This window comes from Cheilinus undulatus, linkage group 4, assembly GCF_018320785.1.
Source record: "Cheilinus undulatus linkage group 4, ASM1832078v1, whole genome shotgun sequence".
Classification (NCBI taxonomy): Eukaryota; Metazoa; Chordata; class Actinopteri; order Labriformes; family Labridae; genus Cheilinus; species Cheilinus undulatus.
In genome coordinates this window covers 44746891-44762871 of record NC_054868.1, presented here as the reverse complement: position 1 = coordinate 44762871, position 15981 = coordinate 44746891, and the positions used below count along the sequence as shown (strand labels likewise).

Sequence of the window (15981 nt, the reverse complement as noted above, 5' to 3'; positions counted from 1 at the left end):
CTGATAATCTTATTTGCATAGTACTTTAAAAATAAGGGTTTACAAAGTGCTCTAACATGTACACAACAAAAAGAACCTAAACAAAAAGTGACCAAGATAATAACCCAACAGTTTCATAAGACTTCAAGACCCAAACGCCTCTAGACCGCATGCAAACTAAGACATCACAGGACATCCTTAGAGCACTAATATCATAAGATACCATGCAGCTAAGACTTCACAGACATCCTTAGACTGCAGACATCCCATTGATATCATAGGCACCATAGACCATAGGAACCAAGGCAACACAGTAACCCAGCTACATGGTTTGAGATCAAGAGGTCCAAAAACTGAGATGTGAGAAGTTAAAAGAGGGGCAAAACGGGAGATAAAAAAAAGATAACAATGTGACAAGGGAAGTCAGTGTACTAAGTAAAATGTCATTGAATTTGATTAGTGTAAATTTTAGCTTCTTGCAATCGAGGTAAAAACACACAAACATGCCTTCTGAAACACTTACGAAGGGGTTGTTCTGACAATGCATTATCAGGAAATAACCTGCTGCAATAACCTGGTTATTTGGATACAAAATGACTATTTACTCCTGGCCTCTTGTGCAAACAACAACCCTTATATCATTTCCATGGCCATCTTATTGTGGCTTGGTATCCATGCTATGTGCAGCAAAGCCACTGGTAATAAGAATACCTCTTTAACAGCTTTTCTCCCTCATGTTGTCATGTCAAATGCCTTGAAAAGGACATTATGATTTAGTATATAGCCAGTAAATCCTGTGGGTCATCGTTATATGAGATGGCAACTCAGTTGCTGGCAGTGAGTTCCAAGGTAGTCCTGATGTGTTGTTTGTGGCTGAGCTTGTTCTAAGAGCTGGCCTGTTTTGAGAACAAAGGGCCCCAACTCCCATTTGACAGACTTTCTTTTTTCTCCATTATTGTTGTTTTGAAGACAAAAGGCAAAATAGTACTAAATGAAAGACAGTTTAGGAACCAAAAGACTGAGCTGATTCAAATAAAGCCATGCTTTTTGTTTATAAGTGGAATACCTCAGCTCACACCAGTTGATGGAGTCGCAAGATCTCATATGTTATGAGATGTCTTTCTATCCATACAGTTAAGCTGCTCCCAGAACAGCTCAATGGGATTCAGATCTGAAGACTGTGCTGGTTTCTCCATTACAGTCAAAATTCAGGCTGACTGTTTATTCTTTAAATATTTCGTAGACATTTTGGAGGTGTGTTTTGGGTCATAATTCTGTTGTAGGATGAAATTTGCACCAAGCAAGTGCCATCCCCATGGTATGGCATGGCATTGCAAAATATTGTGATAGCTTTCCTTTCTCAAGGTCCCTTTCACTCTTTACAAATCTTCTCAAATCACCTCAAAAGCACCCACAGACCATCACGCTGCCTCCACCTCACTTGTCTGATGGTTTTCAACACTGTTCTTGCATCTTCTCATTTATTCTGCATCTCACAAATGTTCTTCTGTTTGATCCAAAGACCTCAAACTTGGATTCATCTGTGCACTACACCTTCTTCCGGTCTTCCAGTGTCCAGTCTTTTGTTCTCTTATTAGTATTTTTATTTTTTAGTCAAGGTCTTTTTATTGTTTTTCGACAATTATACAAAACAAACATATAAAAAACAATGGTGTCTCATTTTTGAACAGTGAAACACCCTCACACTTCCACCCCCACCCCATAACTCCAGGAGAGACCCTTCCCCAATGTACTCTATTTATTAAGGAAGAAATTAAAAAAATTGTGAGAAGACAAATTAAAATACCTAAAAATAAATAATTATTTAATTTTTGTTAGCTGATCAAAAGATGCAAAAGAATTGTCAATAAACAGATTTTCTATTGTAGTGACTCCTCCTTTAACCCAGATATCAAAAGTTTTGTTCATGATTGATGGTTCAAATAGGTGTTTTTTTTATTATGGGCGCATGGACTGAGATATCTCTTAATGAAAACCATCTTCTGAATTGTGTCCATATCTTAAAAGAGTGTTTTACTATTGGGTTTGAAGAGTATTTGGATATAGGTTCAAGTAAAGGGAGTTTTGTACTGAGCAATGCACTTAAGGAAGTACAGTCACAAGACATATTTTATAATTGTATCCATTTAGGGGTTTATTCAAATCTGGGGATTCTTTCCATTAAAGTATGTTCTGTATGTTAGTGGCCCAGTAGTAATATTGAAAGTTAGGGAGGGAAAATCCACCATATTGGCGATGGCACTGTAACATATTTTTACATATTATGGGTGTTTTCTTATTCCAAATAAACTCTGATATTAGTTTGTCTTTTGATGTGAAAAAAGATTTTGACAAAAACACAGGAATACTCTGAAAAACATAGTATTCTTTCTTTTTTTACTGTGCAACATGATTAACTTGGATTAGCAGCCATACTAGGAGATTAATGCAGAAGACTGACAGTTGCTGATAACTGTTTGTGAACTGCATGAAAAAGTTTTTCTTTGGAAAACAAAGAAATTTGCCAGTGATCCCAAACTTTTAGCGGTAGTGTACTTATTTATCCAGGTTACGTTTACTAAAGGCTTGATCGACAGGGGGCAACTGGACTAGGTTGAGATTCTTTAAGATGTTTTACCACTCCTCTAAAAAGCTCCTTATGTTCATAAACAAAGGACTCTTCAGCCTCAAAAAGACTTACTTTTTCCATATTAAAGCACATGACAGGTCCTATAATAGTTAACAAAACTTTTCATACATCTCAGCAAATAACAGAAGAAAATGGGACCTATTCAATTCCACTCTGTTTTATTAGAATCCTTCAAGAATTAAAAGAAATTGGCGGATCAATATGTTTACCAGCAAATCAATCGTCCTACAACCCCAACCAATCAGATAATTATTTTACCAAGGGAGCCAGCCCACTGTATTGAAAACCAATCACACTGCTGTTCATTAGCCTGAGCTAATGGGATCAGACATCTACGGATAAATGGATGCCTTACGTCTGTTTTATTGTGTTAAGTAAGTGTCTATTGAGCTGTTTAAGGCTGTGTTTTGTGCGTCTTACTCCAGACGGTGAGTGTAGCTGTGGTGTTGATGGTTCCCTCTGAGTTGGAGACGATGCATGTGTACTCTCCTGAGTCCTGGAAGCTGACTGGTTGAATCTCCAAACTACCTGACTGCAACAGTGTGAACCTGGGAACCTGTACGGAGCCACTAGCTAAAACCTGTGAACCTGCACATACAGAGAGAGAAAATTATCACACAGCCCTGAGGTTAATGAAGTAATTAAGTCATTAGGCACATTCTTAATTACTAACACATGATGACAAAGTGTCTGTGCGTTTCTCTAGTGTGTGTTGTCTGTTACCTTTCCTCCAGGTGATGGCAGGCTTTGGAGCGCCGCTTGTCTGGCAGGTAAACAAGGCTGTGTTCCCATCAGTTACTGTTTGGTCAGATGGGGGGAATGTAAATTTGGGGGCCACGCCTGAAACGTGAGGAGAGAACATGAGAGGAAAAGAGAAGGGATTGGTTTCTTTGAGGACACTGATGAAGCGAGACAGAGGCCTATAGAAGAACAGAAGAATGAAAAAGAAAGACTGGCTGTGTTGATTTCAGCACAAATGATTCCTCTTTGATCAATGGAGGATTAACTCATTACTCAGTGCTCCGTGAGTGTGCATAAATGTGAAAGGTGGCAGTGTGGAAGTTTCATGGGGACTTTTAATTATAATGCTTACTCAACAGAGCGTAACTCTCCAGAGAGGAATATAACTAAACGCCACAAACTATCAGGTTCAGGCAGACTGACTGAATGTCTCAGAATTTTACATAGGGAGTCAGAAAACACAAATACAGCCCTCTATTGTTTCAGATGAGGCTGTGACTGAGTGTTCACTTATAAAACTTTAGGACTCAAAACTACTTTAAAAGGAAACGCAGCAGACCAAGCATGCGTTTTAGAAGTGAAAGTTAATGATTGTTAAATACAGATGTCTACAAAGTAAGGCCAATCACATAGGATAAAGTGGGTATGTTGCTTCTTGATAGCAGAATTTCCTCCTTTTTCTGTCATATTGGCGGAAAAACTTATATATTGAGTAGGGTGAGGTGAAATTTAACATTGTTTCTTTTGGTTTCATAAAGTTCTTCACTAACAGCATGTTAGCATCAGATATTGTGTTGCATTGTGCAGCATGTCACGCTCACTGTCCCCTCTATATCTTTAAAATATCTAATTTTCTGCCCCATAAATTTCCGTTTTCCTCTTGTACAGATTTGACATCTAGTGCTTCTTTATTTTGAATGCAGAGAAACAAAAAAGTGGTGCTTTTATGACGAGCCTTTAATACTTTGAGACATGTAATTTTGTCTCTGTTTCAGCACAAGTCAGAAGAAATGCAGAAGAAAACCAAAACAATTCTGTCACAAAGGCTCATTCATGTCACATGTAATCAGGACTAGAGGGCTGCATTGGGATTGAGTCCTGTCGGGCCCTGCAGGACCCAACGCAAATCTTGCAGGAGCGGGCGGTTTGAACTTTGCTGCGGGCTGGAACGGGCAGCTAAAAAAACCCACTGTGGGATCAGGATGTGGCCTAGCAACAGGATGATGGAGTCAACAAATGATGTAGAAAAAAAGCTCAAATAAGGTCTTTACAACAGAAAAAGAAAACAAGGCAAGTCTGACAAGTTTTGTTTCTGCAGACAAGCTCTGATGGAATAACAGATTAATATCTACTACTGAATACTAAATGGCGAGACAAGTACAGTTTCATGAATAATTATTTCAACTGAAAAAGCAGGTTTTTGTGTTGTGAACATTAATGTTTATGCTTAGAGTGGCTAAATGAGCTGTCCCTGGTGCTGAAACACGACAGATTTGACTGACAGCTGCCGCTCAGAGAGAGAGTGAGGGAGAGAGATGCTCTCCGTTGATGGGTGATTGTACTTGCTTTTCTGCAGCTGATTCTTTTTCTTAATCATTTAGATTAATAGGTTGTTTGCACTCACATGATCTTCTTGGCCTGTTTTTGCACAAGGCACTGTTTTTCGTTTTTGATGTATTCCGTAACACTTTTATTTCCCCTTTACGGCCGGAAAAACACCCTGTCTGAATCTCTATTAATGGCCTATAAAATGACGTGTTTTCTCCTGCGGGATGGGAGAAGACACAAAATCAATGTATTGCTATTACTGTGCGGCGAGAATTCTCAGGGTTTTGCAGGTGTGGGCGGGAGTGAACATACACATTTCGGGTGCGGGCGGGAGCAAAACACACACGTTGCGGGTGCAGGTGGTAATGGTCAGAAATTCAGCGGGAGCGGGATGAAGAAAACAGTCTCGCACAGGGCTCTAGTCAGGACACCTTGTAAGAAAGGATATCTATCAGTGTAGGTTAGGATAGGTTAGGTAAATAAGAATATGTGTGCTGCAGTAATGTCACTTCAACTTTTAAAAAAGTTATGGGACCATAAGACAAAAGAAACTCTAAGTATTTTATGTGTGACAAACAGTAAACAATAATGACAAAGAATGTTTTTTCATAGACTTGTTTTCCTGTCTCTTGGGGACCAAAAACTGTTAAAATAATTATTCTGTGACAAAAAGTCTTCAAAAGGTTCACATATTTCCAAAAAGGTCCTTGTGCCTCTTTATATTGGCTCTATCTGTTCCATTATTCAAAACAGTTCCATCACAGGCTCTCTGTCTCTCTTCCTCTCCATTATGAGCTACTCAGGCTGCCTCCTCCAAGTGTTAAGACTTGAGCAGATGGACAAAGTATGACATGATGATGGAAACCTGTCACAAAGCATTCTGGAATACAAAATGCCATTTTGCATTAGCTTCAACCAGCAGAAATTATTAAGAAAGGATTTTTAAAAAAATGGATAGAAATACATTCAATGTTGGATTTACAGTTGTGGATTTAATCTCTAAATAACCTGAAAAGTTATTGAAGTTCCAAGCTTGCTTGAAAAGCTTCCTAAAGGAATACAAAGGCATGGATAGCATCATTAGAATGGCACAGTGGCTAGCTTCAAGAGGGAAAAAAGTAAGAGGCTATGATTTATGGTTGAAAAGTTACGATTTAATATCTTGTCATTTTTTGTCATATATGCCGGTCTCAAAAGGTTAACAAGGCCAATAGAAATGGGAACAAGTGAACTCTTGTATCTCCTTGTCTTGCATATTGGTAGCATGAACCTATGGTGGCTGCAGTCTGTATTCAAGAGACAAAGGGTGACTCTGGTCAGCAAGGATTGCTGTAGCCTTCCTTGTAGCTCTGGCTCTATGAAGGTGGGAGAGCTTTCAAATGATTTAATAAATCTGTTGTGTTTCCTCAAGAAACAACCACAACTGCTTAGCAAGCAAGCTCCTTTTCATTGATGCGAGTACAACCCACACAAAAAAAGTGGTCCAATATGTCTGAGATCATTTAACATTTTCTTGTCTAAAGCATGTCTCTCTGTTATTTTCTTTAGCTCTCTCTCTTTTCAAACTAACTGGAGTACGTTCCCTCTGCTCTTTTGCTGTTTGTTTGGCAGAACACATGCTGTGCTATAAAGAAAAGGAGGGTGCAATCCTTTTACCACACATGACAAAACCTATGGACAAAACAAACACAACACAACGTGAGGTAAAGTAATCACTGATTTCAATTATCTTGTTTTCATGATTTTAAAGATTAATATTGATGAATAAATTTAGGACATCATTTTGATATCAGAAATCCTATTAAATAATAATGAAACATGAGCTAACAAAGACTTTGATACTGACAAATACAGAAGATGAAAAGGGGGAAGAGATATTTCTAATACATGAGCATAAAAGTTCCAAGAAAGACAACTGTGGTGTTGGCCAAGGGTTACTCAAGGCAAAGGCTGGGGAGCAGAAGTAAAGATGTGTGTTTTACTGTTTGTCAGACAAACTCACTGGAAACAAGGAGCTGTGCGTGTGCTTGTGCCTCTCCTGCAGCGTTGCGAGCGAGGCACTGGAAGATTCCTCCGTCTCCTGGCTGAACTCTGCGCACCGTCAACCCGGTTGCTGAGCTGATCTTGTAGCGTGGGTTGGCCAGTTTGGAGAGAGGCACCGCGTCCTTAAACCACTCTATCCTGGGCTGGGGCATGCCTACACATGTTTGTGTACATGAAAAAAAACATCTTTAATAAAATTGATAACAAGGCAGCTGATCTCACTGCTTAGCATAATACTCACACAGCCACACACTCTTTTCACAAATCTTTCCTCTCTATTAGGCCCTCTCTGGCTATAAATATGCATGCAGGCATAATGACTGCTAATAATATATTGATTGCAGGGTGTGGATGGTAGGGTAAGGGTGGCCAAATGGGGCCAAAAAACATTCTGAATAAAAGATGTTGGCAAGAGGAGCACAGTAGCTATCTACAGTATTAGCTCCTCCAGTGACAGACATACTAGATATGACAGGAGAGGGGGGCTTCTGCAATCACTATCCCTACACCAGACTGTTTGTGTGTATGTGTGAGAAAGAGCAATAAATTCCACACTTTTTTTAAATCTGCTGGTGTCAACCTTTCACAGACGTGTGAAGTATTTTACCTCCCTCCTTTTCTCGCTCACTCTGCCACTCTGCACTCCTCTCCTCCTTTGCTTGACCCTCCACCCAACCTCAATCCCTCTCTCCTTACCCTCAAGACTCTGCTATTTAATTACACTGCCACTGTATCAGATTACTGAGGAGGAACTTACACAGGCTCTGCGAGAGTGGGAGAGAGTGAGGAGTATGTTGCAGTTTTTAGAGCCGTGTCCACCCCTTCTCAAATAAACGCTGTCATGTAATCCATTAAAGAACAAGAGTTATGAACAAGTCCAATTTTCATCTTTGGTCTCAGCATGTCAATCACCTATGTACTGTCATTGTTAAGAAGCTCATACACTAATACACACCATAATGAAATAAAGCAAGCCTCAGCATTGTTGAGGGTTGATGAAGTCACCCTGGTCCACCCTGGGCAGAAGACAAACTCAGTCTAATGTACAATTATCAGACCTCGAGACTGCTGTGTGCTGCACGGGCCCACTAAAAGCATGGAGATATAACATTTTTCTATTGGCATTAGACATAGTCAGTACAGGTTATTTACAGTGTGGTTGCAGTCACCTTAGGAGTGTTTTAAAGAGATTGTTAGATTATCTTAAAACTTCTCCCTCAAAACTTAAGGGGGGCTTGTCAGGCATTGTTTTCAACATCTGTAAATATCATACAATTCCCCCATATTTAATATTGACTGTAAAGTGTACAGAGGTGAGAAAGTAGGTCAAGCCCTCTCTTCAATTTTTCTACAGTTCTAATTCCGTCAGTTTTTTTTTTCTTCAGAGTTACCATTAAAAGCAGAATTCAAACCTGAGAAGAAAAATGTCAGCTATACCTCATCAAGCTTTAGAACTCCAAAGCTAGAATTTGTCATTTTTTGGCACTGAAATGCCTGTATTAATTTTAGAAATGGCTGCTTCTATGATCTTATGTCCATCTGTTGCAGTGGAATTTACAAATTGTGCATTTCAGTTTAATTAAGTTTAATCCTCAACTAATATTTACACTTTAACCATCTGACACGGTCAACTGCCGTGAACGTCATACAACATAGTTTGAAACTTGATTTCAGTGCTCACTTCGGTGCGTAGAGTTATTATGACTAAGTGTTGTGGCCATAATCACACCTAAAAGTCTATACTGAAAAAAAAAACGTAATATTTCTAGGGCTGAAGTGAACCACAGAAAACTCAGCAGATTGAAATCACATCCACTTTCTGATGAATGGATTAGTTTTAAGGAAAAAAAAAATTAAAACAAAAACTGGTGGTAATCTGTTGATCGACGTAATAAGTCACAGTTTAGTCAGTGCACCCTGGCTGGTAGCAACTGGGTAGATTAAAAGTTAACATAAGCTTTTTGCAGCATAATACATTATTACTCACCTCAGTACTCTCTTAACTTAAATAGCAATTGACTCTTAGCCAACCAGCACCCTCCTGCCTATATAACAATTCTGAATTATAGACAAAACTTTTGATAATTGTTTTTATCTTGTTTAATAACACTAAAAATGAATAAGACCCTCTTTTTACTGTCTAGCTGTGTGATTTTTCAACATAAATACTGTCAAGACAGCATGCGACATAGGTTTGTCTATCAAGATGGACTGAAAGTAAGTCCACAGGTTGGGATACAGACTTAACTTTTAAAGGACCAGGATATATCATTGCCCATCTCCTCTTCTCACCATTTATCTTTAACAGACATTAATGTAAACATTTTAATGAGATGATAAAGAGACTTAATTAAATGTTTTTGCTGACTGGTGAATAAGTCATGCAGCAGAAGTACTAGTAGACTGTGACAGGAGGTGGATCAGAGACATTTGCAGTGCCACTTCAATATAAACATGATCTTTCACCTTCCTGCACATTTTTATGAGTTGTTACCATGTTTCTAAGCTCTCTAGATTGTGACTGCTATGAAACAACTAGAAAGTAAGATTTAATTTTTCTGTACCACTGCTTGTTTGTAACTACTAACGCTAGCTCTTTCTACCTGAACAGCCCTTTGCTGCAAGTTTCCTCTCTCTGCTAACTCAATTGCTTGAGTGTGACGTTGGACAAATGTTTTTATTTACAGCCCTACCTGTCTCATTAAGGGCTGCCTAGTGAATATTGACAATAGAATTAAAATCAGGCTGTTAATGACCAAAAGGAACAAGTACTGAAAAGCACGCTACATTATACAAACTAAGCCAACAGTAATAGAATGATGTCCATCAGGACATATAGCCAATCTCTTTGGTGGTCATTGATTCAGTGGCATTGATTCTTACTTTGTGTTTATGTGTGCATGCAGGTTTGCATTAATGTCAGAGGTGCTAAAATGCGTGTGTTTTGCTGCTTTAGGAAATGGCATAATGTCATGCAAAGTTTTGAGCCCCCAATAGCATTAACATAAATGAGCACTCAGATTCACATATGCGGTTTCTCTATGAGAGTGGGATTCCTTGACTGAAGCTGTGACGCTGCAATCGACCAATAAGAAAGGCTCATCGACCAGGTAATCAACCAACTGGAGGCTGTCAGCTCTAATATGTCCATGTTCTTCATACAAACATTGATAGCTTACATTATGCAGTCATTCTCCTTGCATTATGGCCCTGAAAGGATCACTTCTTTTTAACAGTTTTTAACTTCATAATGATCCAGTTTTAGACCTGACTAGACTAGTAAACATCCTCTCAGATTATGGTGTTTGGTTAAATTTTCACAGTAAATGCTTGATTTACTAACTGCTGAGCTCAGGAATAGAAAGAATCCATTCATCCTCATTCCATTCAGATAAGTACAGTACTTGACAGAACTAATGCAGTCTGCTAAATGTAAAGGTTAATGGAGTGCACATATAGAGCATTTTCTAGCTGTCTGGCCGCTTAAAGCTCTTTTACGCTACATGTCACAGTCAACCACCCACATATATTCATACACTGATACCAGAGGATTCTATGTAAAGTGCCCCTCAATCCCAGTAATACTCATTCACATACATGAAGCAAATTGGTTGACTGGTTGTGTCTTGCTCACTGACGTTTAAACAAGGGGCTGCAGGAGCTGGAATAGATCTGCCAACCTACAATAAAGAGACGTCTACCACTGATGCACAGCTGCCCCGACTGCTAAGGCCAGGGATATGGTTAGCTTTTGTAAGTGGAACAAAAATTGTAGTTAATTTAGGAACAGATCCCTTTGAAGGCAGTATTGATTGATGTACCGATATCTCTTTCAATGATCATATTAGCATGTGAGCATTCTTCTTGCTATAATCAAGGCCGCCCATAAGGGGGGATAAAGGGGAGAGCTTACTGGGGCCCAGCCAAACTGGAAGCCCATGGAGGTCAGCAAAATTATGGTCCATTGTAAAGTTAAGCTGTGCTCACCATATTTAATCTTAACTTGAATAATAACCACTCTTATCAAAGCAACAAAACATGAATTTCATTTATTTATGCTGTAGTACAATTAAGTCTTTTTCAAAATATAAACCCCTTTAATTAAAGGGGTTTACATTTTACACCTCAGTCATTCTATCAATGTGGATGGATGCACTGAACTATTAAGAAAGCAAAGTCAGACTTTATAGCTAGGCAATGATGTGCATAAATGCCAGGACGCCAGGAAATAAAACAGAAACTGAGACAACTTTTTTTGAAATATAGTAAAAATTGAATAATTGTGAAAAGAGACAAAAAAATGGTGAAAAGTGGCAGTTATGGGTTAAATTATATCAAAACGGCATAAGCAGGTTAAAAGTGGCAAAAAGGGCAAAAAGGGACAAAAAGGGGCAAAATGGGTTAAAGGTCGCAAAAATTATCAAAAAATGGCTTACATGGGGTAAATAATGGGGCAAATTTCTGATGAAAGTTCCAAAAAAATGGGACGAAAGGGGGCAAAAATGACCAAGAAGCAGCAAAGGGTGGCAAAAACAGGTAAAGAAGGCAGCTAAGTAGGCAAAAAGTTCCAAATAGACATTGCAAAAATGGGCAAAAGGCAGGATGCTAGTACAAATGCTACTGATCCAAAACACCTACACTGATATCATCAATAAATCAGAACTGTTGAGGGCCCATTCTCTGGGTTTTCATGGGCCCAGCCAAATCTGTGGACAGGCCTGGCTATATTTAGACTGGCTAATGCACTCCTACACATACACATATATGTATAGTACCTGTAGCTTGGCAAGGGATTTCCACATTCCTGTCAATGTCTGCAATGATCTTCCTCTTAGGCTGAGTGGTTAAAGATGGTGGTTCTGCAGTGATTAGAGGAAACAAAATGAGTTTTAAAAAACAACATTATGCATCAGCAAATGGAGTGAATAACATCTGAAACTTAACAGCAGAGATGAAGATCATCCCACACTGTGTGCAACAGATTTGAAAAACTAATAACGCCTTCAAAAAGGCTTCAAAAACTTGTTTAAAGATTAAATAGAATAAAAGAAATCTCAAAAGACGACTGGAGTTTGCCCTCTCCGAGTTTTTATTCTTTAATAAAAGAGGAGACTTGGAGTGGAAAAATCAGGCCTGAAGGAAAAAAAGTCCCTCTCGTGGCCCTCAGTATCTCGAGAGTCAATGTGAGGCTGGGTTTTCTTCCTATACACTCTGTGAAATGACTTCCACACAGTCACAGAAAATCATATCCTCAAAATTTCCCAAAGGACACAATCCTTCCTTTTAAGCTGCTTCATTTTTTTCTGCCAATAGCTGCGCCCTGTAAACATCTTCACTTCTGTCACTTTAAATGCCTCTTCTGATTTGAAAGTGAGTCTGTGCCTGTTGGTTTTTTACTGTTACTGTATAAAAGTAATGACAAAATTACCCCTCATATGCTCCATTTATTTCCAAACATTTGTAAATATTTAGTGATGGATATTGACTCAGCAAGCGTGGGGAAACAGTCTGGCTAATTCATTTTCAGGATGGCATGTGTAACAGAGTGGCACCTGTTTACTGAAAAATGACCAAGAGGAAAATTAAATGTCTACTGTGTGCACTACAAAAAGAAAGCATCCAATGCAATGATTCAATTCTTTCCTAACAAGAAAAAAAAAAGGACACTTTAACAGAAGTTTTCTTTTTGCTTCTCTTCTTCTTTTTTGGGCTTAGTACTGCAACATGACATCTTGCTGTCTTTTTGATACCATTGTATTCTCAAGAAAAGACAGAATAAATCCCACTGCGCCTGTATCATTTCTCTCATATTCTTCTTTTTTGTTTTACACAGTGAATGTGAAAACTGAGGCAGCAATAACAAAAAAGACAAGCTCAAAGTTTGATCAGACCGGGTGTATGAGTGTCTGTGCAAACAGGGACAGAATAGATACAGAATAAATGTTTCCTTTGCTTTATTCTACTTTATTACACCTGCTTTAAAGTTTGACACTACTTTTCGTAACTTTAAACCCACACATATCCCATCTTTTTGTGTATGTTGGATTTTGTCATGATTTTTTGACAAGAGAGCAGCAAACCATGCCGTGAGGGAAAAACAGGAAAACAGAAGATGAAAACAGCTGTGTTACGTGACACTGATAACACAGGTGCATTAATCGCCTTCAGTGAGGTGAACGCAAGATCCTATAAGCACAAGAAAACAGATTTTGGAATGTTTGGCTGCTTGAGCTCAGAGATTTGAGCTTCTGTTGATTCCCTACTGTCTCTCCACAAAACAAGGACAGAGAATAACAACAGATGTATTGCTGTTTGCAGCAGAAGTAGTCTGTACAGTATACAACACAAGCAAGCAGTGTCATACATATTCCGATTAGTAGATCGCAATAGAAAAGAAATGTAGTTGAATAATGAATACCTCTGAGGCTATCTCTGTCTTTCACATAGGCTCAGACTCTATTTAGGAATCTCTTTCATTGCATCAAGGTCTGTTGAGCCGATAGCAGAGAATAAAAAAAGAAAGAATCGGCACCAACGTATTCATCAGTCTCTACTCCTCTGATTCGTGCGAATGTATGCAGACTTTGTCCCTGAAAGGCAAGCCTTAACAGTCTTGTCGGCCCTAATGAAGGAAGATAACGCAGAAAAAGAGAGACAGAGCGGGGAGAGAGGTACAAAAATTGGTGTTGGATTGTGAGAGGGGGCACAGGGGTATAAATATTCAGGAACTAGTGAGTATTCTGTTGGCGTGGGTAGTTTGCTCTCTCTGAGTTAGGTGCTCCTTCGCTCTGGCAATCACCGCAGATCAAAAAGACACTGACGAACCGGGGGCGAAAAGTTTTGCTTCATCAATCACGAGCTCCCTGCCCGCAGTTTTGTGTGTTTGTGTGTGTTGTTCTCTATTTACACACACATATCAAAGAAGGGAATGAATTGTGACGAGAGCGCTCCTGTTTGAGTGCATTCAGTGTTCTTTTATTGATTTGCAAACAAAACTAATTTAGTCACAGGGTGAACCGCCCCGTGCGTCTGTGGTGACGCTCTCTTTAATGTGAGAAATCTTACAGCAAACAAATACATGTGTGATCTGGTGTGTACGTGAATATAACAGCTGCTTGTGACTACAATGGGCAGTTTGTTTGTGAGTGTGGAAAGCAGATACAGCTGGAGTGGTCCTGGAGGTGACAGTCTCACAGCCTGAGGTGTTCTTCCAGGAGGAAATGAGTGTACATGGAGGAATAAGCAGAACAGAAAAAGGGCCTGGACTATAATATGTACATGGAAAGACAACAGTGAGGTTAAAACAGAAATTAATGTCTTCTTATGATAATTTTGTTGGAGTTTAAGTGTTTCTATGTTATTCTTTTACCTATTACTGTGAGTTGTGCCCGCGCCTCCACAGGTTTGGTAGTGCTGTTGCTCAGTGTTGCTTCACAAATATACAATCCCATATCAGAAGAGGAAGAGGAGGGGATGATGAGCCGACGCCCACTGGCCACCCTGCGCCCATCACGCTTCCATGACACCACAAGGCTGTCAACCAGTCTACGAACAGAAAAAAAAAACAAGAGAAGATGGGAAGAAAGAATTAGAGGAGGGTGGTGAATTTGACAGATAAAGTGGCAGAATTTCACTGTATTAAATCCATCAATTTATACTTCAATGAGGCAGGAAATGAATGATGACAGTTTGCATGTCAGAGCAATCGGCTCTACTCAGCATGAAGAAGCTTCAGTCAGCTACTTATGATGTTGAAGAAATGGAAGTGGCTTTTTGAAGAGTCAAAGTTTGTATCAAATAAATATCAAAACAAAATACTTCTATGTGATAATTATGTGCATGTTTTTGATTTCAGGCGAATATTAAACCAAGGTGATGGGGTGGCAGAGGGGGGCAACCCACCTGCCTTAAATCATAGGTTTATTTTTTAATTTCTGCTCTTCTGAGAGTATTCATCAGCAGTAGGTTGTATAAAGATGCTCAAACATCAAGTAACTCTTGAAATATTTCACTTAATATTCTGTAATCACAGAAGGTGAGCTGCGTTTATGAATGCTAACTGTTGATAAGGTAGCATATTGCAACCACCATCCAAGAGTCCAGGAGTACAGGATGATATTGGCAGCAAGAAGCTGCAGTAGAATGTTAAAATGACAATGTAAGAAGCTGAATTTCTAACATGAAATGTCACTCCTCAAATAGAATATAAATGTGTAAATGCAAACTCATCTTAATAATACCAACACGTTTTTCAATTTTGTTATGTATGTTATCCTGTTTTTCTTGGTCATTGCTGAGATGTTTCTGCACCTTGACTGGAATCCCCCTGTGGTAAATTAAAGTGATTAGACATGATTTTGGGAAGGCACACACCTCTCTATAGAAGGCCTCACAGCTGACAATGCATATCGGAGCAAAAACCAAGCCATGTGGTCAAAGGAGCTGCCTGCAGGGATCAGAGACCGGATTGTTGCAAAGCACAGATCTGGGGAAGGCTATACAAAAATCTGTGGCACTGAAAGTTCTCAAGAGCACAGTGGTCTCCACAACCAGGACTCTTCCAAGAGCTGATCAAACTGAGCAATCTGAGGAGAAGGGCCTTAATGAGAGAAACCGATGGTCAGTCTGACTGAACTCCAGAGATCCTGTGTGGAGATGGAACAAAGTTGCAGAAGCACAACCATCACTGCAGCCCACCAGTGAATTGGGCTTATTTACAGAGCGGCTAGAAGGACACCGACTTGGCTTTTTATGTGGAAATTTTTGCAAGTATACAAGTATACATTGTTAGCTGTGAGCCCTTCTATAGAGGGGTGTGTGTCTTTCCAAATCATGTCTAATCAGTTTAATTTATCACAGGTGGACTCCAATCAAGCTGTAGGAACACCTCAGTGAAGATCAAGAGAAGAGAGGGGAACCTGAGCTAAATTTCAAGTGTTTTTGCAAAGGGTCCCCATGTTGAAGTGTCATTTTAATTTTAATTCAGTTCTTTATTTGTAATTAATTTGCAAAATTTTCAA

At 39.2% G+C, this 15981-nt stretch overlaps 1 protein-coding gene across 2 annotated transcripts in view; it reads right to left on the bottom strand.

Annotated features, from left to right (window-relative positions):
* The window catches only part of sdk1a (sidekick cell adhesion molecule 1a), a 399871-nt gene that overhangs the window by 129009 nt on the left and 254881 nt on the right, over positions 1-15981 (bottom strand). For both annotated transcript variants that reach the window (XM_041785552.1, XM_041785551.1), the window contains 5 exons: positions 14331-14506; positions 11737-11820; positions 6921-7115; positions 3353-3469; positions 3050-3217 (listed from right to left, as the gene is read on the bottom strand). In XM_041785552.1, the coding sequence (XP_041641486.1) occupies positions 3050-3217; positions 3353-3469; positions 6921-7115; positions 11737-11820; positions 14331-14506 (740 nt within the window). The remainder of the gene's footprint in view (positions 1-3049; positions 3218-3352; positions 3470-6920; positions 7116-11736; positions 11821-14330; positions 14507-15981) is intronic.